We start from the raw sequence: 24,086 nt of genomic DNA on the forward strand, positions 1-24,086 counted from the left end.
AAAATGACCTTCCCGGATCCCCTGTGGGACAGACAAACCTAGCAGGACCCCACAGAAGGTGGTTGTAAGAATCCGTGGGTGATGTCCCTTTATCAATGAGAATTGATCTTTTCATTCTGCCCTTCATCTCTGGGCACTCACCTGTTACTTGTGCCTTTCCAAGACATGCTTCTTGGCCTCATTATTTCCAATGTTTAGTGAGGGCTGTGAAAAGATTTCAGAAAGGCTGTTTGACTCTACCTGTGAGACCTGCCACATCCATCCATCCTGCCTTGTTTTCACCTTCAAACAACTGCAACAATTCATGAGAGATGGCTTCCTTAAAACCACACAGATGCTTCTTTATTATGTGTTTTTTCATGTGCTTGCTTATTGTATCCGATCTGTTTCTGTTTGAGTAAGGCCATTTAGGGGTAACTAACTTCATCTTGTTTATTCTCATCCTTACAACACTTAAACACTTTCATTAACATTGAACTCCTTGATCTACCACAGACAGAAGTTTAGACAGAGTGACAGCAAAGAAAATGACATGAATCAGCAACCATCTCAGGGAAAGAAAAATAATCAGCTGTAGTGATGTAGCAGAGGGGCCATTCTCATCAGAAATCATGGTGTTCTCAGCAGCAATGTTTTCTCTCATTTCATGACCTTGCAGAAATCCAAAGTTTATTCTTCCTTGACTTTTCTTTAACTGGTGACTCAACAGTGTCCCTGGCCCTGTAATTCGATTAAGTGCAAAGTGAATTCAGAAATTAAAGAAACAATTACTATTAATGCAAGCTAAGGGAGAGCAGTAAGCGCTCACCAATCATGAATTACTTATTTTTACTGTACCAACCAACTGAGATTTGTGCAAAAAAAAAAAAAAAACCAAACAAACAGAAGAACCCCAAAACAGTTCCTGCATGAACTGCTTCAACAGAAAGAACTTCCATCTGCCTGTGTGCAAAGTAAGGATTTGACCATCCCTGTCTATAGGAGTGAAAGCTCTGGGAAATGCCAGCTCTGTGTCTGTTTCCCAGAAGAGGAATTGAGACCTGGATTTTTGGAGGTGTGAAACACACAAAATGTGCTGTCTCTCAGCAGAGGTTTTGGGGCATCATAGCCATGGCCCTTTGGGTGGTTTAACACACCAGGAGGATATCAAAGGAAACTGTTTCACTCCCCAGGCACGTAGAAATATTGCTTTAGAGAGAACTGATGGAAAGAATTACCCATGCCTGAAGAGGGTGAACATTTGCATGCCAAGAATTGAAGTAGCTCTAAAAGGGGCTTTGAAGTGCAGGGGTTGTAGGAAAGGGAACAGCTCACCTGGCCAGCAGAGCCCTCACAGCGAGCCGGACCCAGGGCGCAGCGGGCTCCACGCACACTTCCCGGCCATCTCTCAGCGTAGCTCTGCCGAGAAAGGAGCAGAGGGGTTCAGGCCAGGTGTGTCCCTCACACTTCTCCTGATGGCTGGAAATTCTCTTAGCCAGTAGATGAAGAACCTGTTCGTTTTGTCTTATGTGTTTGGGGGTTTTTGTGAATGATGTCAGTACAGGTGTTTATGCTATAATCTTATCATGAGCCTAATGGATTTTCTATCTGGTTTCAGTTCTCTATCTGGCCATACTTTAGCAGATTTTTCAGGAACATAATTATCTTGAAAAGTTGGGTTTTTTTTTTAACCAAGCCTGGCTTAAATTACCAGTTCCTAGTGAGGTGGAACGGGATGCCATGCAGTGCTGCACAGAGGGTATAACTGTAAAACCATTATTTGCTTAAGAAACCATAGTGAAAGCATAAAAACCTGACTGAGCCCTTCTGTTTGGTGACTGCACTGCCCTGGTTCCTGTGACTAGTTCCAGGAGTGGTTTTAAATGAAGCTTACTGTATCTTTTGTTTTGTACCCACATGGAGTACAATCCTAGTTCCCCGCTCCTCACACAGAAAAATACTCCATGTGAAATTCTGACACAGGAAATAACTTGGGGCCTTTCAAACCTTGGCACATACAGGCCAAGTCAGAGGAAATTGTTTTAATCCATGTCAAGAGGATCAAGTTTGTATCTTTGATCGATTCTTCAATGTCTAGAGTTATTAATTGTGCTCTGTGTTGTGGGAATCTGATTCTCCCCTCTGATGTTGTTCCTAAGTAAGATGACAGAAAGAGAATTAAAATGCTCTCTGGAAGTTTGTAACACTGCCTGTGAATGAACTTATTCCTTTGGCCATAAGGCCTCATTCCTGGTACTTGGTGTCTCTGAGGCTTTGCTAGGGAACCATCCTGCCCCTCAAAGTACATGAGTAAGTAGGATGAGAAATGGTGGGTCGGTTCCTCCTGTAGGAAGCAAGGTGCTGTTTGGGAGAAGTGCTCACATGATTTCCACATGTTTGCAGAGAGGTCCTCTTTGGCTTAATCTTACATCCTGAATACTCTTGGGAGGGATGAACTTGGAATGAGTGCTTATGCACTGGCATTGGGAGCCTCCTCCATCTGTCTTCTCCAGGGCCTTACCTGTGGAACAAAACTCTGTTAACTCTAGGTACATCTTATTTGCTCCCCTGAAACAAACTGTATTCTCTTCTGCAGCCTCATTCTTGTTCCTCAGACACTCTGATTTGCAGGATGCTGAGATAAAAGTCACTGCATCTGCACAACACAGCAGCTGCATTTTCAGAGCTGTTGGTGTGCAGCTGCATTTGAATTTAAACTTGGGTTGCTACGTTTCTGTCATGATCAGCTGCTCATATTCCTTATTCTTTCTTGCAAACAGGATAATTCTTGCTCTGTCATCAACCTGCCTACTAAGAATAAAATTGCAAAAAGGATAAAATTGTCACTTGTAGAAGAATATCTATATGGACATATTTAGGGGGAAAGGCCCTGTTTTAATTCAAGCACTTATTAAAATCTAGAGACAAGCATATATTGTGGCATAAGAATAAATTCATCTGCACACAGAAGCATATTTTACCCCTGGAAACATCCACAGCATCCTCACAGGTACAAATGATCCTTTTTACTTCTGAATGACAGTTTACTGAGGATGCACTTCTCTTGCAAAAAGTCATCATGGACATAGCATATACATGCATATACTTATTAATTGCTTACATGATTTTTAAGAAATAACTTTCTTACCTTCTGACCCTGCCATTAAGACCAAGTAGAGAACCAAAGTGACAGCAACAGATTTGCCATCCATTGCTGTGCACGTTTTCTTGACAGAGGTCCTGTTCTGGTGCTGTTTCCCATCAGGTTTTATACCTGAAAGGTGCACTCCCAGCAGCCTGAGTGCTGAGAGGTGGGTTCTGCACATGCAGGTTTCCTAACACATGAGAGTGTTGCATAAGAAACCCAAACCTCTGTGCAGTCCATTCAGTGGCACTTCAAACTTCCCTACCTTTTGCTGCTGTATATTTTCAATTATTCTTTAAATTGTTGTTGTTATCCATCACTTTCTATTTGCACTTTTTCATGGGATATTTGCTTTAGCCAGCAACGCTGAGCTTGCACTTGGAAATCAACACAACATTACCAGACATCTCTCTGAGCCAAAATAAAGAGACTTTTCCCCTCCTCTGTGAATATAAAACTTCTGTTCAGCTCTTTGCATCATGCTTAAGTGCCTTGTGCAAAAAACATTTACCTGCATAATTAGAAGAAATTTTCATCCCAGTCTTGCACACTATATTTTGATATGATTCGGACACAGTTATTAGTCAGTGTTTTATGAAGACTCAACTCCTCTTGCTCTCTGAAAGGATTTTGTCTTTTTCAGTTTGGCTAAAGGGATTTAGATGCTTTATTCTGTGCTGAGAAGTCTCTCTAGTCATTAAGCAGGAAATGATGAGCTTAAAATGACTGAGGCATCATCACCAAAGTCACTTAAGCTCTTCTGAAACTTTAATCTGTCCATAACGTGAAAGGAGAAAGTATCTGGCAGTAAGGGCTGTAGTGATACTTGGTTAAAATAAACACTTAGGAAGTTGCTTGTTTTTCTTTCTAACCTCATGCATTTAGAATAATCACAGGTGCTTAAGACAGCAGATAAACACATGTCATAAGTGACTTCTAGTGACAGGGAAGAGCAGCCCAGTCCCGTGAAGGTAGACACCAAGTCAGCCACAGTGCTTCACTTAGCAGTCTCCAAGAGCACTGAAATACATTTTTGGAAGCATGAGAGTGGTTGTTATGATTCTATGGAAGGTATTCTGTGACTGCACACAGAACAGGGATGTGCTATGTAGTCATTTCTACCCTTGGAATGGCATCTCACCGACGAGCCTACGGAGGAAGGTGCAGATGCTGTGCCCAGGGTCCTACAAGTGCAGCCATTGCTGACATTTTGGACAGAAGAGCTGATGAGAAAAGTCCTTTCTCAGCTGTGGTTCAGCTCCCAGTAACCTGACTGGGATTTTGCTGGTGGCAAAGGTTATGTGTATCTGTATTACACTAAAGGTGATGCCAGTCCTTTAGGATACACCCAGATTTTTATGGCTGTGCAGATCAAGTGGTCTTTCCCAACCTCTCCCCATCCTTGGCTGATACTTGCGACATCCTTATCTCCAAATTACATCTCTGAAAGAAGATATCTTATAAAAATCCCTCAGGATTATTAACAGGAAGGCTTAGACTTGTAAGACAAGTCTGAACAAAACCTGTCTCCTTGAGAAACCTTGACTCCTTTGCATTCTGAGGTCTAGCAGGCTGTACAATGCTGTGCAGTGGGGCAGGGGCAAATGTGGGGACAGGGAGGAAAGTGTCATCAGAATAGCTGTCCTCTTGCACAAGAACTTGCCCAAACACTGCCAAAAACTCCCTTTATGTCTTGCACCATGAGCAAACATGAGCTGATTGTGCAGAATATGGAGTGGCTCCTTGTTGGAAAAGACCAAACCTAAACAAATATCAAAATATTTGCTCAACTTTCCCACTTCCCAAGTGTTTGCTGCTTGAATTTCAACATTCCTCGGTTAATTGCTCTGCTACAGGTAGATATAAAGCCATATAATAATTAGAGCTCTGTTTCTTAGGACTTCCCCTGATGTAGTCCTCCCTCCTAACTGGAATTAGGGAGGATGCTCTCAGTGACTTCCTTAATGTTTATCAGATTTCCCTGTTTCTTTAAGCTGATGAAAACCCTTGTTCATTGCCATGTTCTCAGGTGCTCTTCTGTCAGAGCATCACACTGCTATGGCCTTGTGACTTCTGTGACAACCAGTATTTGTTCATTACTGTCTGGGAATTTGATGGTCCAGACTTCTGAAAACACTGAGTCTCACAGGAAAGAGGAAGAAAGTAGATAACTGTCATAATTCCTCTAATAATCTACACTTTACAGAGGCAGCAACATGCTGTTTCAATTTGCTGGCCCCTACAACTCAGATCCCCCCCTTGCCCTTCTTGGAACCCTTTATGTAATACAAAAGGAAAGAAAATGCTTCCTCTTTTTATCAATTCTCTGTTCCAACAAGGAAAATAATAACAAACAACACTGAAGTGAAAACATTTCAACAAGCATTTATTAGATAGGCAATCATAAATATCTTCAATAAATAAATAAATAAATAAATAAATAAATATTGTTCTATAAATAAATAAAGTGGGTTTTTTTCTAGCGAAAAGATGGCATTAAAATATATGTTTATACCTTCACAGCACTCATTCACAATAAATAATATCTTGAAAATGATGACACAAAACCTGATGTACAATCATTTTGCTGTGTTAATTCTGGATCTCCCCTCCTCACCCAGTAGCCCACTGTGAGTGGCAGTGACCCAGTTACTTTGAAGTTACTTTGTCCATGCTTTTCTGGGGAGAAGTTGTTGCTGGTCTTTTCCTAAACTGCTAGCACAAAGGAAATGAGTCATTTAGTGAAAGCTCCACTGGGCATGCACTGCACTGTTCCAGCTGTGTTTAGCAAAAATTATTCCAGAATCATCCCCGTATTCCTTCACAAGCCATTTTCCCCTCCTCCTTATTGAGGCGGCAGTGGTTTCTTTCCTACGTGATGAGACCAGTTTAAAAGACTAAAAGTATCGTTGTCAACTAACTACAAACCAGGGAATCCATATTCTAAATGCTGTGACATTGTGAATGTGGGAGGCAGGAGGAGCTGAGCTGTCAGAAACTGAGTGAGTGTCTGCCTTATTTTTGCCTCGCTGGAGGAGTCAGGACATTTTTCTTCTTTGTTTTAGGACGCTGTCTCAGGTTTGGTGTTGGCCCTAGAAAGAAAGAAGATGGAAAAGGAAGCTATTAAAAATCAACCATACAACAGGTAAGACTTGCAGGTGTCAGCTGCAATCCACCACTTCGTGCTTCTGTGCCCAAGACCCCGAGAAGCTGTGATAGAACCCAAGGGACTGGTACGTGGTAACATTCCCCAAATGATTCAACAGCAGTGAATTTCCATAGTTCGATGCTCCTCTTCACAGCTGGAGCTGGATTTCCCCCCCTTTTATCTATGTGCCAGTAGTTTGAAAAACTGCTTGCTGCTTTCTGCCACTGCAAGCATGAGAAAACCAGTCAGTTAATGCTCGGATTTTCTGAGCAGTTGTGCTGCAGGTTTTCAAAACGCTTGTGCCTTAGGGGAGAGGAAGGTAACCTTCCCAGAGATGAGTGGCACAGCAAGGCTTCAATAGCTAATGCTGCAATTAAGGCTCAAAGCAATCACAGCGTTTGTCACAATTAGCGAACACAAAAGGTAATAACTGCCGGAGGAGACAGAATTTTGGAGCACTTCACACCTGTCTGTGTTTGGTAGTTCAATTAAAATACCGGTTTTCAATAAGCTGTGATTATTGAGGAGGAATGACTCACTTGTCCAGAATTGCCTTGATGATCAGCTTCACCCAGGGAGCGCTGGGCTCCAGGCACACTTCTCTGCCATCTCTCAGGGTAGCTCTGCAACAGGGAAGAAAGGAAGGGAAAAGGGCTGTTTAGTGAAACCCAAGGCAATGTCACCATTCTCTCATAATAACAGCGTTCATATAATAACAACATACACTGACATGTTCCACTTGAAGCTGCATAAACTGAGGCTGTAGCCGATAACAACATGTCTCTCATAACAACAACATTCATAACAACAATATACACTGACATGTTCCACTTGAAGCTGCATAAACTGAGGCTGTAGCCTAACATAAAAGGATCTTTTTCACTGGTTTAGTATCTTCTCATAGCTGTTTGTTGGATGCATTAAACCATCTGCAGGACTCTCCCTCTTTTCAAAACTGCTCTTTTCCCCCAGCTGGCTTTGTATTGGTGTCGGTCTTTCACTGAAGAGTTAAATCTTTCCATCTTGATTCAGAAATTGTACTGCCCAGTCCAGAGGAACTTGGTTATTTAACAGTAAAAGTTCTGAAATGCAACTGGAACAACTTGAATGCTAATGGTAGGGTTTTTTCATTGACTTGAGCAGAAGTGTGATCACTTTTTTGACCTAGCCCTTAAAAATTATGCTTTTATCTCTTGCTCAGCATGGCTCCATGCATTTTCACGAGCCAGTGGAATTCAGAGTTTTAGGAAGTCATTTATTTGCTGCCTGATGACAGCAAATTTATGTCAAAATATTGCATGTGTTCTAAAAGTAGAGCTTGGCAAAACAGCACTCAGTTCCCAACACGTAGCACATCGTCTGCAGGAGCAGGGAATGTTGCTGTTCTGCTTTCTGAGCAGCTGCTTCTGCCGGCGACTCACGCCGCTCACAGATCGAGAGCAAAATCTGCTTCCTCCTCGTTAAGTAATCGGGAGGCTTTTGCAAAACACTTACATGACTTCAACATTCTTGCAGTGAGGTCCGCTGGGGGTGAGGTTCACGTTTTGGATGAACTTGGGGTGGATGAACCTGGAATGGGTGCTTATGCACTGGCACCGGAGTTCAACGGCCGAGCGCGGCACCGCCTCACCTGGAAAACAAAAAAGGTGGAGTGGTTCACAGGAAGCACAAGATGGGGTTTTCTGCTGACAGCATCGGGAGGGCCCTTTGCTGCACTGGTAAGACAGCACAGTGCCTCTCCATCAGCATTTGGTCAGCAGAGCTTGAGGAAGGGCTCCTTTACCTTGCGTTCCAAGTGCTGAGATCAGGAGCAGGACCAGCACAGCAGCCACAGCCTTGGCAGCCATGACGCAAGAGCGTGTCTTCCTCGTGTGGCCTGGGCCTGGTTCTGTGGTGAGCTCTGGCAGATCCCGGGCTGGCGAGTGCCTGTGCTCTGGGACAGGCTGTGTTTATATCCTGCCTGGGCCAGCCGGGGCACTCCGGCATCACGGGGGGTTTGGGAAACTCCGAACCTGCGAGATGCTGCTGAGCACTGAGTCACAGGTGAGTGGGGAAGCCCCTTTCCCTTCATGACCACAAAACTGCTTCTCGTTCATAGAAAGCACTTTGTGGAGCAAAGACACGTAGAGTTGCCCTGTACTGAGCTGTGTGCAGTCTGTACAGAGGTTGTAATTTCTTGGAATAACTTTAATCTGTCGTCGTGTCCTCCTTGTGACTTTCTACCACAGCTCAAAGGCATTTGCTCTGTGATTTTCTACCTCTGTGTCTTTGGATTTCAATTTTATTTTTTTTTCTGTTTTAAGACATGACAGAAGCAGGAGCCAATAATTCTAGAAATTATAGATACTAGCTCTCCATGTCCTTATATTCATGTACATTTTAAAACACCCTTTTTTATATGCTGAGATAACTTTAGCAGAAATATTTACAGCATTCTTTTGATGAATTTGAATCTAGTTTCACTGAAATAAACAACAGTACCGCTGAGACTCTGTAGTATCATTAAGAACACACAGAATATGTAAATGTGACACAATGAGTTGCTTTGCTAACCTAAGGTGGATTTTGCTTTTTGAGGATGACTGCTTCTTCTGAAGCAAAAACTTCTTAGTTATTTGCTGCTTTGAATTTGGGTAAAGGAAAATTCTAAAAGCTGCTGTAGGATTCTGCTTCTGAAATAAAGTGAGGCACTTTTGCAATTTTAAATTTGACCATGTAAAGAGAGGATTTCTTGTGATTATGATGAAAATAAAGAAAACTGAAGATGGGATCATGAAGAAGGATTATTCAGACAAAGTCAGAGGAGTTCAACCATTTCTTTTAACCGTAGTGACAAATACTATAATACAACTTGGCCTTGTTTGGGTTAAACATTAAGGACTGCCATTACTTTTTTCTGCCAGGTAATGGGGAAGTCAAAGGAACAAAGCCAAATGTGAATGAATGTAGGTTATTTTTCTCTGACTGATCATGAAGGTCTCAGAGTTTTACATAGGCCAGGGTGAATTCCAGTTACTATTACCATATCTATCACTGTCTCTAGTTTATAACTTGCCTTATAGCACATGATCTGAACAGTAGCTATTCCAGAAGCTATGGAATTAAGCACCTGGTTTCCCTGTCACTTTACATTGTGCAGAAAGTACAGCAGGATTGGCTAACAGATATAACCAGATCAACCCCTCATCACAGCCCTTGCTTGTCTGACTGAGGTCAGCCTCGGGATTGTCCTCTTCAGCCATGGCAATCAGCAGGTGTCTAGGAATGTGTAAGAGAAGAATAAGTGTCTTTGAGACTTATCCCTAGCAGTCTGGTTCTGGTTTCATTTGCTGCCTCCTGATTCTTTTACAGGGTAACAAGAAGCAGATATTGATCCTTATCCCTAATTTCCACTGGCTTCATAATTCTGTAGGCCTTTATCATGTCTCCAGGTCAACCTCTTTCTCCAAGTGCTGTCCTGTCCAACAGACTGAGTTGTTTGTTCCTGACTCTGGCCTTTTTTATTTTCTCTTCACACACTATTTCCATGCACAGCAAGCTGTTTGCAGAAATGCATGCTAGACCATGAATGGCAAAGTTTTCTTGCCTGCATACAAGGAGAAAATGGAAGGATGAATTGCAGGGCCTACTAAGTGTGGATTTTTTTCCCCAAATATTTCCAATAAACTGTTATTCCTCTTTAATTTCACAAATTATTTTCTGTATCCCAAGTGAAAAGTTATTCTTTCTGGGCTCTATATGCAATGAAGCTTTTATCCTTCATCCACTTTGTGCAAAACCTTCTGCCTGTTTGGTTTTAAGGAAGCATCATTTCTGCTTTCTTGGTCCAGGCAGACCAGATGTTTGTGGCTCTGTGTGTTTTACTCAAATATAAAGAAAGGGCTTACGTGTTGTACGTCTGTCAGAGACAACATAATGATTACAGCATAGCAGATCTTGACGTGGAGCAGTGGGACAGCTGAGCACTGTTCTGGAGGCTGTGCTTTGACTTGTAATCTATCATGTGGGGAGCAGAGAGCTCAGGAGTGGCCTGCAAAAAACTTACAGTCCACAGAGATAAGTTCTGTCCTGTGATTACCAGAGAGAAGTCAGAAGAGATGAACTCTGAATGAAAAGGCCACAAGTTTTATTGTAAACTGTGTGATTTGGGCCAAAGACAGCAGCTGCTGTTCCAATTGATCTAAAGGGCCTTGTTTTGGAGACGTGAAGCGAGTGAATTAAGAGCTGCTGGAATTCTAGTTCACACACACTCTGACTGAAGAGAGCCATTGCCAAGCCTTAAATATGAGTGTCATAAATGATACCTGATATCCTTCAGCTGTATAAACACCTTTTTGTCATAAGGGTCATGAATACAGCTATTGAGAAGCTTCCATTTTCTTGGCAGGAGAGAGCCTTAACAGCTACCAAGCGATAAGATTTCTGAGCACTGATGCTTATCAGCAGTGTATGGCACACAGGAATGCAGGCTGTCCTGTGCTCACTTCTGACACTGGTGCGTGGTCCAACAGCCCCTGTCCAAAACACATGGCAAATTGGTATTTGCAGGATTAGTTCAGATCAATCTGGAGGTGCTGCAGTAAGCATAGGATTCAGTAATTCCACTAATCAAGGCTTCCACATCAGTTATGCTACAGAAAACAAAGGGCAGGAGAGAGGCTGAGGTACCCAAGTGAAAACACTGCAGTTTCTCAGATAATTTTCTGTGTTCCTGCCCTTCTCTGACTCAAGTGCCCAGAAAATTTACATTTCCTTGTGCCCACATGAACAGTGAGGAATTCCTTTCCCCTGGGGGGGATCCTTGCAGTGCCCTGTCCTCATTTCCCTCAATGACTGTTCACTGCTATCTTTAGTAATTCTGCCTTATGCCTGGAATTTTACATCCAAACATGTAAAAGATGATTTAAAAATTGCTGAGCAGCTGAGTCAGTCCATGTGACCTGATGGGGATTTTTGAAAGAGTGTTAGGTTCCACAGGAAAGGGTAGTCCTGTTTCGCTTTACATTTCCTTTAGGCAAACTCTTCCTCTTAATTTCTTACACTTCTGTGACCCTGTATGCAAAATCTCGATGTTTTTGATCTGCAGCAGGAAAATACTTCAACACCTTTGTGGTTTTTTTCCTGGCGTTTGGGATCTTTAGTTTCATCTGTGTTTTGGTGGTGAGATGGTTTCTGCTGTGAGCCTTTCCTGAGGCAAACTGGCTGACTTGAGAGGGCCAAACAAAGAATTCGTTATAGTTACAGATGTTATAACTCTATGTCTTTCCCCACTACTATTTCTTAATTAGATATCAACAAACTCCACAAGATTTTAGGTTTGCCAGCTTTCACACTGAATGACTTTTACATGAAAAATATAAAGAGCTGTAATTAGAAATGTAAACACGAGACTAATTTTTAGTATCTGTCTTCTATGAGCTTCTGCAGTGTCTGATCAGTCCTGTGCAAAAATATTAATTCTCTTTTGTTTAGTTAATGTGCAATTCTGCAAGCCCAACTTGTTTTGCTGAGCCCTCCATCTCAGGAGAGGCTCGCTGAAATTTGTGTGGCTGCCTCCTCCACACTTCCTAAAACTGCTTGTGTTTGATATTTACCCTCATTAAAAAAATGGAAACCGCATTGTTAATTTCTAGAAGTGCTGGATATGGAGTGGAGGGTCTTTGCCAAATCACTCCTGCACTGATGTTACAAAGGTCACTGTGCCAGTGGTTTAAGAAAGGAGAATTAATTAGTCATAAAATTGCACATTCTTCTGAGAACAAGGATGAGAGGCAGAGCTCTGCTGTACCACAGCCATACTTCCTCAGAGCACAGGAGATGATGATCCCCATTCCTGTATTTTCCGTGCAGCCCGTGATTCTTGCTGCAGAGGAGCACAGTTGCAACATCCCTGCTGGTGAATGTTTTTTTCCACCTGCCCTGCTGATGAGATCTCTGGTTCACAGGCAGGTGAGGCGCCTCGGAGCTCTGTCTTGGGAGCACATGGCATGTGCACAAGCAGCTGCTCCAGGAATGCACAATTATATCACACACCTGAACTCCTTGCTAGCACTTCTTTCTCTCTCTCCTGAATTTTCTGTCAGCCAGGTTGATTTCCCAGAGCTCATCCTGCTGGCTCTTCTAGGTCCTGGTGCTGTGCATTTAATATTCCACGCCTGCAGCTGCACATCTAAAATTCGCTAATGGAGATGCTGAGCCTTGCTTCAGCACCCCCTGAGCTTCCAGCAGAGTATTTGTGGTTTACTCAGAACTTGATTCACGTTTTTCAGCACTTTGAAGGACTCCAGAATTGCAGTTCCTCCTTTCTGTGCCCTTTGGCAGATTCACAATACAACAAAAGCCATTTACTGATTGAGTTTGATGGAAAATATCTGTCTTTGTATATTCCTGGGTTTTTCCCATGTATGTAGTAACTGCATAGGAAATGAAATCATCTTCAGAAAGGGAAGTAGTATTGGGGGAAAAAAAAAAAAAAAGAAAAAGAAGAAATGGACAGGATGCTGCCTGAAACATTGTCAGGGTATTCAGGCTACTCAGCGACTTCTTCCAAGGAAAAAAGAGACCAGTTTAATTGCATTAATTGCATTTTTAAGAAAAAAAACCAACTAATGGCAGTAGGATTACTCAGGGACTTTCCAGTATTGCAATACATGGTATCACCATGTATTGTCTTTCCTATTAGATAGATGCCTTTTTTCATTATTCATCATATGTAACTGAAAACCTAATGATGTGGTACAATACATGAACAAAAGAGTTACTCAGAAAAATGTTTTATTCAGTGTGACAAAGCCAAGACTTCCAGGACTGAGCAGGAAGAGTAGCTGGGAATAGGGAAAGGGCTGGAGAAGATCCTTGGGAGTAGCACTTGCTGTGCTCCCTTCCTTACTCCCCAGCCTCCTCTTTGCCAGCCTGTATCCCCTCAGCTGTCCCAAAACTAGAAGCCTGTGTTCTAGGGTTTACCTGCTTGGGAGGGAAGGGTAAAATAATGACAGCTTTTCCAAAGATATTGAATTTTCAAGAATTTAAGCAAAGAAGAATTAGTAACTCTATGGTACATTCCTTGGGCATTGCAATTCTAATCACCCCCTTAGTGGTGTAAACGGGGAATCAATTAAAATCAAAGGAGTCACACCTCAGCACTGGATGTAGATCCAAAGAGAACAAGGTCCTGAACTCACTGAACAGGCACTGAGATGGTGCAAAGCACAGCAGCTATGAGGAGACAAAGAGGGTGCATTGGCCTCAAATTCCAACATCTGCTTTCCCTGCTTGGGAACACTGTGCTGGAAGGTAACTATTTACAGGGAAAACTGATTTTTCTTGCCACTGGATTTTCCTATTCTTTCCTTCATTTTGTCTGGTTTCATTCCCATACGAAACAAAAAACCCCAGGGAATAATTTACATTAAATTGATTTGTTGGGAATTCCTGCCATAGAGAACTTCCTTTAACTCCAGTGAATTTTGTAACCCTGATCATGAGTTAGCAGCAGGTCAAACAAATGCTTCAGGTATGACCTGTTTGCCTTCTCCCATTCCTCACAGGTATGTAACAGCAAACCAGAATACTTGTGTGACAGGGAGAGTTTGGGAACTTGCACCCTGGATTTTTTCCAAGCACTCACAAGTAGCTCTCTAGATTTTTAAAGGCCCAGTGGTATAAAGACAGAATTCATATTGTTTTAAGCCTCTGTAGATTGCCTGGAGAATTACAGCACTTTTGGAAAGCACCACTATATGGGTATAAAGTATCTTGGATTTTGTGAACTTACTATTTAAAATACCATTGTTCAGGAGTGTAAATCTCTGCCTATCTTGGTATTTATACGCTGAATCATATCTCCTCTGCACACTAAATTCTTAATGCATTTGCAATTCACCTGGGTGCTTTGGGAGAAAAGGATGAAGCTAATCTTTAACTCTTCAGAAGAAAGTGACGGGACATTTTAAGCAATCACTTCCTACCCAGATCAATCTTCTTCATCAGAGGTAGATCCTATCTCTGTATGACTGACTTATGTCTCTGGGCCTGATATTTACCAAACCCCCATCAGCCAAGATCTGAGCTGGCTTGGACAGTCACAGTTAGAACTGCGGGTGTGTTTATACCTTGAGCAATTCCTAAGGTGTGTTCTGAACTTTGAAAAGTTCTACTCTCCTTCTGCCATTCCCACTCTACCCTCTCTTCAGTATTGGGGCTCAGTGTTTGTTGTTTCTGGGCTTGGATTCTCTTTGCACTAAAGGCATGTCCTCCTCTTCATTTGAGGAAAAGTATTTGTCATTTGGATTCAATGAAATGTGGAAATTACTCTTGTGTGTCATTGTTTCTCCTACTTTCAGCACAGAGTTAATTTCCTCTTAGAGGAAGGAATATGATTAGAGCCCAGGAACTGACCCACTTTTATTTAGCATAAACAGCTGCATTGCTGTGGGACACAGAACATCAGCGGTCGATACCAAACTCAAACGTCTGAATATCTCATGTAGATCACGGATATAAACCTACAGCAGGCAGTTTGATTTTCCCCAGCACCTTTTTCCCGAAGGTCTGACAATACCTGTTTGTTAGGTCCAACCAGTTGAGGTATCCAATCCCAGTACAATAAATCAGGAAACTATCCACTATGAGCGCAGGGCACGGAGCCGAATGTTTAACCACCCACAGAAAACCATATCCCTTCCCCATTCCTCTGAAGTGCAATAACCAGCAGAGAGCTTGGAAACTGCTGAGAGTCATTATGAGCTTTGATGCCAGCCACTGTTTTATCATTTCCATTTCTGAAGTGGCATGTGTGCCTGCACGCCAGCTGGCAGCCTTTCATAGGTTCATCCCATCAATCACACATACTCTTCAGAGGATATTTCCATTTCTCCTGCAAAACCCCCATTGTTTCAGCAGCTTTAGAGGACAGGAACTCCTTGGCTGCTAAGATGTCCTCCAGAAGAGTTTCTCATGGACTGTCAGAGAGTAAATATGGAATGCAAGACACCCAGGAGCATTTCTTCTTGCTTAGACTTCATGCTTCATCTACTTTTTGGCTTATATGAGGTTTTAAAGATTCTCTCCTGAAAAGGTTTTCCCCATGTATTCTAGTTTTACAGTTCTATTTGAGCCATTTGGCAGCTCCAACGCTTCTCCCACTGCACAGGAGCTTCATTGTTACTCTTGTGCTGAGTGCAGCTTTGGTGCTGGTTGCACGTGGAGCGTGACAAGTGACAAAAGTCTGCAGGGGCACAGCAGGCCTAGGAAGCCCCTACAGCTGGGACACAAAGAGATTTCAGGCAGTAGTGCCTTAAAGAGCAATTGCCAGGCCTGTAGCTGTGGTGGTGCACAATTATCAGTACACCAGGATTTGGTTTGCACTTTAGTGAGAGCGATGTGACGGTGGTTTTGATCAAAGGACGGTTACTTAACCAAGGTTTGAAAACAATTTCCTTCCAGCTTGTGTTGCAAGATGAGCAGGATGTTCACTTGTTGGCTTGAACGTCACTGTTCACCTTTCACACAAGTTCCTGAAGTACATTATAGAGATGTGGGAAATAGCTACAGATCACACTTCAAATTGCAGCCCTACTTATTGTAAACTTCAAGGAATAAATCTTCAGTTTTAAGGTACAGAATTGGACAGGAAGCAGAAAATGAGTTCTGGAGTGTGTTTGTGCAGCTCATTAAAATTTCTTGTCTTTTATGTCCGCTTTCAAGATAGGCTTCATTTATTGACCTTCAAAGCCCTGAAACACACACTCAGAATGAAAAAGCTGCTGTATTCTTTGTTGCTCTGGTGTAAACAATCTTGCCATGATGGGCAGTCAGATCCTGGACAAAGCCTTCTGTCACAGTAGAATTTTTCACCATGTGCTTTCTGGATTGGGTGTTTTGTGATCCCTGTTTGCAGAGTTGTGTGTCATGGTCTGAACTCATCCCAGAGCACTCTGAAAGTAATCCTTGCAATTCTGCATGAGCCACTGCATGTCCTATCCTTTTCACAGCCAATTCCAAAAGGAAATGCCAAACATGATGGTAATCATTTACCAAAAGAAATTCCAGATGAAAAGCATGTGTCTGGAGCAGAAGGCACAAGAGCAAAGCAATTTGATTTTTAAACACATTTTTTGAGCACTAATGTGCTTTTTTGACAGTAAGAAACATAATCCAAGTGGCAGAAATTCAGACAATTCAAACTAATTGCCTCCCTTCTGAAGATACCAAAAATCACATTTTATTCTTTAAGCAGAGCATTAAGGGAAGTTATGTTACACCATTGTGAGTTCCTTGGAGTCCTCCTTTATTTGCTTGCCTTTTTTTCTTCTCTGAATCAAAGATGGTTCCAAATCTACAGGTATTGTGCTGTTTTACTATGTTTTCCACAGAATAACCCAGAAAGGAATAGTGGTTCTCCTAAAAATGCAGTCACAGTGGATTTTCAACGGAGGACTTTGGGGACTGGCTTTGAGATCTGGGATAGGATGGGCTGAGATTTCTGAGGTGCACATCATTACAGACAGGTTTCCTTCATTTCAGGGCTGGTCATTTTGACTTTTAGTGTGATTCTCCTTCTTTTGAGGGGTCCATTTTATAATCTGACTCTGGGACACCGGTGGTGAAATAACTGGGGAGATGGTGCAACAGCTGCACTGCAAAGGTGGGAAGAAGAAGCCAGGACTGGAAAAGAAATAAAAACACCTGAGTGGCTTCCCTGAAACTGTGCATCTCAATTATTGTAACAGCACAGCCTGGAAAATTATTTACTGTGATCCAATGCATGAAGCATCAGAGACACTGCGTTAGCTGGCAGAAAATATCTGAAGGATTGGTGGCAATGGCTCTACAGCCTTTATGAGCCAAGTCACCATGAATTTAAACTATACAACACAATGGAATTGCAAGGCATGATGCCATTTTTATCACAAAAGCAGCCTTACTAACATGTAGGTCACTTCGTTTCACGACAAGCTGGGTCACGTTTGCTCTTCCTGCTAAGAGCAGTGGGTGTAAATTAATGAAGTGCTGGATCTCTCTGACAGCTTGCTGGATCCATGAACCTCAGCAGCAGCCAGCCAGGGTACGAAGCACTCAGTGGGAGCAGTCAGACCACGCTGGGATGACTTCCAGTGCACATCTTCTATCCCAGCTGGAGCACTGCAGCTGCAGCATGGTGCTGCCTGCCACTGTGATGGTGCAGAGGGAGAACAAGGAGGCTGGAGGCACAGGAGCAGATGTTGCAAAAGGCCAGTACCTTGCAGCTTTGCTGCTCCTCAGGGCCTCGTCCCCAAACCTGTGAGCCAGCCATCACCCATTTCGAAGTGATTCATTGCTGGGACATCCAAAGGGCATTTTCATGTCACTCCAGTTCTTGGAGGCAGGAACTTGGTAATGAGTTCCAGCAAGACAATCAAATCCTCCCCGCATGGTGTTGCAATGTCCCGGTGCTGCGGTGTCCTCCCGGGAGCCCTGTGCGCGGCGTCACCTCTGCCCTGGTGGCACACACACACTTTGGACAGCGTCATTTTGGAGATGTGGTGGTCCCCCTCTCAGGAGAGCAGGCCATCATCCTGCCCTGGAGCAGGAATTTTCCCTAAGGCTCAACCCGAGGATGTGAAATCACTTTGGGATATGCCTAATTTCTGGCGTGGAAAGCTAACTTTCCTCAGGCAAGTTAACAGTCTGGCCTTTCACATTTAAAGCTGTTCCACTGAATAAATGGCCTGGTTTTGCACATTTTTAATTACAGTTGAAGTCATTGGGTATCTGGGAAAGCAATAATCGAGAGAATTTCAGTATTTTGCTGTCCAAATGCTCCTGTGAAAAGACTCAGTGGATGCAGTCCTTGCAATGCAGTGTACAGCATGGACCCATGAGGAATTTTCCTCTTTAGGCAAGTCTGCTGTGAAAGAAAATTATGAGGACTACCCAAGATAAAATCAGCAAGTAAATTATATTTATTGCATGCACATGATTTGGAAGATGGATAGATTCAGAGAAAAGACAAGCACATGCCTGAAGTGTTATCCTGGAGCTGCAGAGATTCCAGTGCAGCCCTTGGCTTTGGAGCAGAGGTTTGTGACTCTGGGATAGTTGATTAAGCCAGGATTTGCCAAGTCCTCATCAAAGACAAGACCGTCATCCTCAAAGTCCAGCCAGAGCAAATTAATTACTGCTGAAGATCAAAGTTTTATTTTTTGTGCCTGACTTTGCCTCAACACAATTACATGGCTGCACAGATTGAAGGTGCCTGGCTACCAGGAGATGAATTTAAGTTACTGGGGCTTTCAGAATAATTTCTAGAGATTCAGAAAAATAAACACTAAAATATACAGTATGGAGAAAAGTTAGTAGCCATGAGATCTTCATGATTAATATTTTAATATTTATATTCATATATATGCATTAAAAAAACAAAAAAACAGGAATAAAGGATTGCCATGGATTTCTTGGATTAAATAAGGAATTGGCACAATTCTCTAACACAAGTAGTTCAGACCTCAGACAATGCAAGTGATACTGGGTTTTCTTTCTTTCAAAAGTAGGGTTTGGGGGTTACCAAGCATACTTGGAAGTATGGATTTAGAACAGCTTTGAAAGAAACATCAACTTTATTCTGTATGTTTTGTGTGAAACAATACCAATTATGGGTACACAATCTTATCTTTAATGTTTCAGGCACTTTAACCCTTTAAAAAGGAATCATGTAAATCTGAAAATTACTCAGAAAAACAGTGTTTTACTTTCTTTGTTTCTGGGACAGATCTGCCTTATAATCCTTTGGAAAGGACTCAAGCAATATATTTCACCCTCAACACATTTCAAAAACAAATAAACTATCACAGGATAAAGGATTTGAGGCGGATTATCATTTCATTCCACACCTTGGAGCCAGGAAATTCAGCCACCAGTGACACACTGGTTTCAACGCAGCCCATTTTGTTTTCCTAGTAGTGCCTGTTACAGACACCACCTGAAAGCTGAATTTCCTGCTTGAAGCTGACACTGGTATCAAGTCTTTAATGAAGGATTTGCATGATTTATGTCTCTTCTCTTCTGCATTGTTTGTCCTAACACATTGTTGGGGATTGCAAGGGTCTTATTCACCCCACTGAAGTCACTGAGGTGATTTCCCTGACCCACTTTCCTCTTCTGTAATCTGATAATTTTCCTCCCGTCTCACATGCATTAACAAGATGCCCAAAGTAAAAAACACTGTGGAGACTTCCTGTTGGCATGTGAGGCATTCCTTTCTTTTGGGCATCATTCTTTGGGCTTCAAAGGTTTAACGGCTCTGTTTCAGAAGGTGTGAAAGAGGTGAACATAATAAGCATCTGATCATTTAATATTTCACTTCAAAAGGTCCAGGATGAAGCATTAGATGGCCAGACACCAGCAAGAAGGGGATGCTATTGCAGGGTACCAACTGAGAACGTTCTACTTGCAGCAGAACTGAATTCAGAGCATCCACCTGAAAGCACCTTTATGTGTCTCCCCTGCTCTTACGTGAACAATAACATTTGAATTTTTCCACATTTATTTTCAATTGATTTTGTACCTTCAGTGAGAGAGCACCCAGGAAACACTACCAGGAGTCAGTGCTCAAGTTTGCAGCAAGTGGGCAAGTCCTGGCAGGTGGATGCTGGGGCCCAGGAAGGACCAGCTGCTCCCTAAGGCACGGGGAGCCAAGCACCCGAACCCAGCAGGATGGCCAGGCACCCCACTGCCCAGGATCTCCTTCCCACAGGGCCTGAGCAAGGAGATCCCGGCAGGCCCGGGTCCAACCAAGAGCCTACACCAGCAGCAAAGCTCAGGACAACGAGGCAAGTCCCAGGCCAAGCCAGAAAAACAAGTGGCAGGGCAGGCACCCGGATCAGTGCCATCCATGGCCAGGCAAACTCAAAGCTGAGGCTGGACCCAACACAAGCACTCCTCCAGCAAAGTGCAAAAGCAGGAAAATTGCCAAAACCCAAGCTTAAATGGGCTTCTGGGCCCATGGGCAAGAGGGGATGCATGGAAAATCCCAGGACTACCAAGGTAAATTCCTAGAGGAGTTTGAGGGGTCATGAAAGGATTTAGCTGGAAATACTGAAGGAGGAAAAGACTCAATGGACTGCCCTTCTTCAACATCCTTCAGCTACAGACTGCAAACAAGCTTCAGCTTGTGACACCTTCTGTGGCCTTTCTTCACGTCTGACTTTTTCCTAAGTCCTCTGTGCAGAAATAAAACTCAAATCTTAATCATTTCTGAAACAGCAAAGGTAAAATACAGAAGATTTCCTCCAAGTTACAGCACATCAGAAAACCCTTTTCTGGATCTCTCGGCGTTCCATCTTTAAATGACAGCTGAGTTTTAGCCACATATCTCTTATTTTTATTTTTATTTTTTAATTGTCTTGAATACATGCCTCCATGTAAACCAGCCTTTGCTACTTTCCTATGTGAGGTTCCTTGCTCACTGAGAAATTGAACAATTTTAAATCACACGTTCTTGCTCTAGGCTGCATCTTCTGTCCCTTGGCAGTGGTGGCAGAAATTACCTAGTGTGCTTCCTGGTCCAGTTGTTGGCTGCAAATGCTTTTGGTTTCTCTGAAAGCCTGGACGTGGTGTGATTTTCAGAGTGAACCTTCTCTTCCTTTTGTAAACCAGGTATATTTGAATCTGGGCTACTCAAAGTCATGTCAGCGTTTGGAAAAATCCTTGTCCGTGGTTTTCTCTTTTTTTTAGGTTTTTAATAATCATACTTCAGTCACTAATGGGGAAGTTTTAGACTAAATTCATTCATGGCCCCAAGTGAGAGGTGTTACACAAAGGCAGCACTTTACTGTTACTAGCCACTGCACATTTTTTTCCCCTGGGAAATTGTTTTTACTACTGTAGCAAAAAAAGAATGAAGAAGTAGTTCCTCCTGACATCACACACAATGAAATTAAGTGTTTTCCCATACATTTTGGTCTGGTATTTATTTTTGAACAAGGTACAATACAATAGCAGGGCACACTGATAACCAGCAGAAGTGTTGCCAGTGAAATGCATGAGACGTGCATAAAAACACCAAAAATAAAATGGTTGCATCTTGTAAAGACTTGGAGCTGCACATTTAGAAGCTTTCCTATTGATTTTCGGGTTCTGACACAACAGTGTCCAAACGTGGACTTGAATTGCTTCCTTGAGGATTGCATTTTACAGAAATGGAACAAACTGATGCCCGCGTGACTTTCAGAAATGATGACAAAGAGATACTCATGTTTTATTTTATGAGAAACAGATTAATTCCTGAAGCTACCCTGAAGTAACCTGCAGCAGCAAGTCCCTGCATGCACACACAAACCACCCAGGAAATAGCAAGCTGCTGACTGCCCAGCTAGGCCTTTTCTCTTGAAGACAAGTGCTGCTTTGTGTCGTCAGTCTGTTTTGAGCTTTGTGCTAGAAACGTTTTGCTGTGTCACTTTCAGACACGTCGGCCTGAAGCCAGAAATTGCCAGGTTATCCTGGTGGCTCATAACTAGTCAGAGGCTTACAATTTTTTAATGAGGTGCCATTCAGCAGCCAATGCAAACAGTGTCCAACAGATAGAGAGAGCAGCAGCTGGGATAAAAAACTGTTCCTGCACTTCCTGCAGGTGACCCAGTGTTGGTACGCCTCCCAACACCCGTGTCTCAGACATTTTAGAGATCCACTTGACAGGTTCCCTGTTTATTTGTGATTGAAGTGTTTGATGGGAGGAGACACTGTTTCCTGCCTAGGAATTCACAAATCTGCAAGCTAAAAGAAAGGATATTTTCCTGTTCACAACAAGGGCAGAAGCAGCAGCTTGCCCTTAGGACAGAACAGGCTACACTGGCCAGGTCCATTTCTTGTTTTGTCCAGGGCTCAGCACTTTTGGTGCAGATTTTTTCCTTTAGTAGTATTTGGCATTTCTAGGAATATAGGGATTTCTCTTTCAAGTGCTTCGTTATCACTTTCAGCCAAGCAGGATCCCGTAGTACCATATTGTCCAGGACCAGTTATCTTTCCTGTCATTGACACACTGTAGAGTTTGTAACCAAAACTGAATTTTCCATACCCTTTTCCTGCTCTTACTTCTCGTGCAGGAAGATGTACCAGCATCCCTGAGGATGGACTCCTTTTCTAAGTTCCACATCCACACCCGCAGCCTCAGACCCTACAGGGGCAGCCCTTTGGCAGGGAAACACGGGTGTGGGTGTCCAGCATGTGCCACACAGCGTGTGGAGGGCAGCTGCACGTCCGTCCGTCTGTCCGTCCGTCCTTCCCTGCCCTGCCGCGGGGCACTGCGCGATAGAATGCAACAGCAGCGCTCCTTAGGGCGGTCTAGCTGGGAAGTCAAGTTTTCCCTGCGTGTGTTTGAGCGAGGAAGGTGTACGACAGACCTGTAAGGCAGCGCTGTCCGCATTCGGAACGCGCTGCTCCCGGGAACACCGGGGCGCATCCCGGAGGAACAGCTGGATCGCTCCCGGGCGCGATCCGCGGGCGAGCAGCGCCCCCTCGTGTCCATCCACGCTTGGAACACGCTTTTCCTGGGAACACCGAGGCGCATCCCGGAGGACCTGAGGGATCGCTCCCGAGCGCGATCCGCGGGCGAGCAGCGCCCCCTCGTGTCCATCCACGCTTGGAACACGCTGCTCCCGGGAACACCGAGGCGCATCCCGGAGGAACGGCTGGATAGCTCCGAAGCCCGTTAAGCGGGCGAGCAGCACCCCGTCGTGTCCATCCACGCTTGGAACGCCCCCGGGAACACCGAGGCTCATCCCGGAGGAACTACGGGAATCTCTCCGCAGCGCAATCCGCGGGCGAGCAGCGCCCCCTCGTGTCCGTTCACGGTAGGAACGCGCTGCTCCCGGGAACACCGAGGCGCATCCCGCACACACGGCTGGATAGCTCCGAAGCCCGTTAAGCGGGCGAGCAGCACCCCGTCGTGTCCATCCACGCTTGGAACACGCTTTTCCCGGGAACACCGAGGCACATCCCGCACGAACGGCGGGAGCTGTCCGGAGCCCGTTAGACGGGTGAGCAGCACCCCCTCGTGTCCATTCACGCTCAGAACAAGCTGCTCCCGGGAATACCAAGGCGCATCCCGGAGGAACTGCGGGAATCGCTCCTGGGCGCGATCCGCGGGCGAGCAGCACCCCCTCGTGTCCGCGCTCAGGCACCGCGCCCCCCGTGGAACAGCCAGTCCAAGGGCAGAGCCAAAATCCGCCTGTCTGTCTGGTCCTGGTCGTGCACACCGAGTTCACTCCACCAAGAGCTGTGTACGTACGTGCGAACGAGAAGGCTTTGCTCTCACCTGTCGGAGCTACCTCTGACATTTACTCAGTTCGTGTTTCTGCAACAACTTAGGCATCACTTTTCATGCCTGAAACTGTGTCCGTTCCTGCACCAGTTAGAACCTGTGCTCCCTGCACAGACCAGGGCGAGCACAGCTTCCAGGTAACAATCCCACAGACACTCCGCAGCTTTTTAGCTGACTGACCATCCTCTTGTTGGAGGTGGGCTCTGCCAGCCAGCATCCTGTGGTTTCCTGTGTGCTTTTTAAAAGCTAGGGCAACATCACCTCAGAGGCTGACTCTGCATTCCCAGTGCGCTCAGATTCTTCACCTGTAAGGACATGTGTGCCGGCTAGAACCAAGGTTTTGCCCATGGGGCTGAGAATGACAGTTTCAGACGGATCAAATTCCAAATTAGAAGACACACCCTCCAAAAAACTGCACAGGGAAGAATCTTTCCAGAATTCAGCATCTCCTAAACAGCTATTGACTTGTTTACGTTGCCTTACACAGGCACAGGCAGAGCTCTTAGTCCAAATCAGAT

The 24,086-nt window shown here is 44.0% G+C and overlaps 2 protein-coding genes across 2 annotated transcripts; both read right to left on the minus strand.

Moving 5' to 3' along the window:
• Nucleotides 1-436: 436 nt before the first annotated feature.
• Nucleotides 437-3,216, minus strand: LOC121348179 (interleukin-8-like). Its single transcript, XM_041427421.1, has 4 exons — nt 3,128-3,216; nt 2,362-2,500; nt 1,315-1,398; nt 437-720 (listed from the first exon to the last, which is right to left on the minus strand). The coding sequence occupies exons 1-4, from the start codon at nt 3,189-3,191 to the stop codon at nt 645-647; spliced, it is 363 nt and encodes a 120-aa protein (XP_041283355.1). The 5' UTR covers nt 3,192-3,216; the 3' UTR covers nt 437-644.
• Nucleotides 3,217-6,185: 2,969 nt separating this feature from the next.
• LOC121348177 (interleukin-8-like) lies at nt 6,186-8,119 on the minus strand. Its single transcript, XM_041427419.1, has 4 exons — nt 8,056-8,119; nt 7,767-7,902; nt 6,812-6,895; nt 6,186-6,216 (listed from the first exon to the last, which is right to left on the minus strand). The coding sequence occupies exons 1-4, from the start codon at nt 8,117-8,119 to the stop codon at nt 6,186-6,188; spliced, it is 315 nt and encodes a 104-aa protein (XP_041283353.1).
• Nucleotides 8,120-24,086: the final 15,967 nt, after the last annotated feature.

Source organism: Onychostruthus taczanowskii, unplaced genomic scaffold, assembly GCF_017590055.1.
Source record: "Onychostruthus taczanowskii isolate IOZ18803 unplaced genomic scaffold, ASM1759005v1 scaffold114, whole genome shotgun sequence".
Classification (NCBI taxonomy): domain Eukaryota; kingdom Metazoa; phylum Chordata; class Aves; order Passeriformes; family Passeridae; genus Onychostruthus; species Onychostruthus taczanowskii.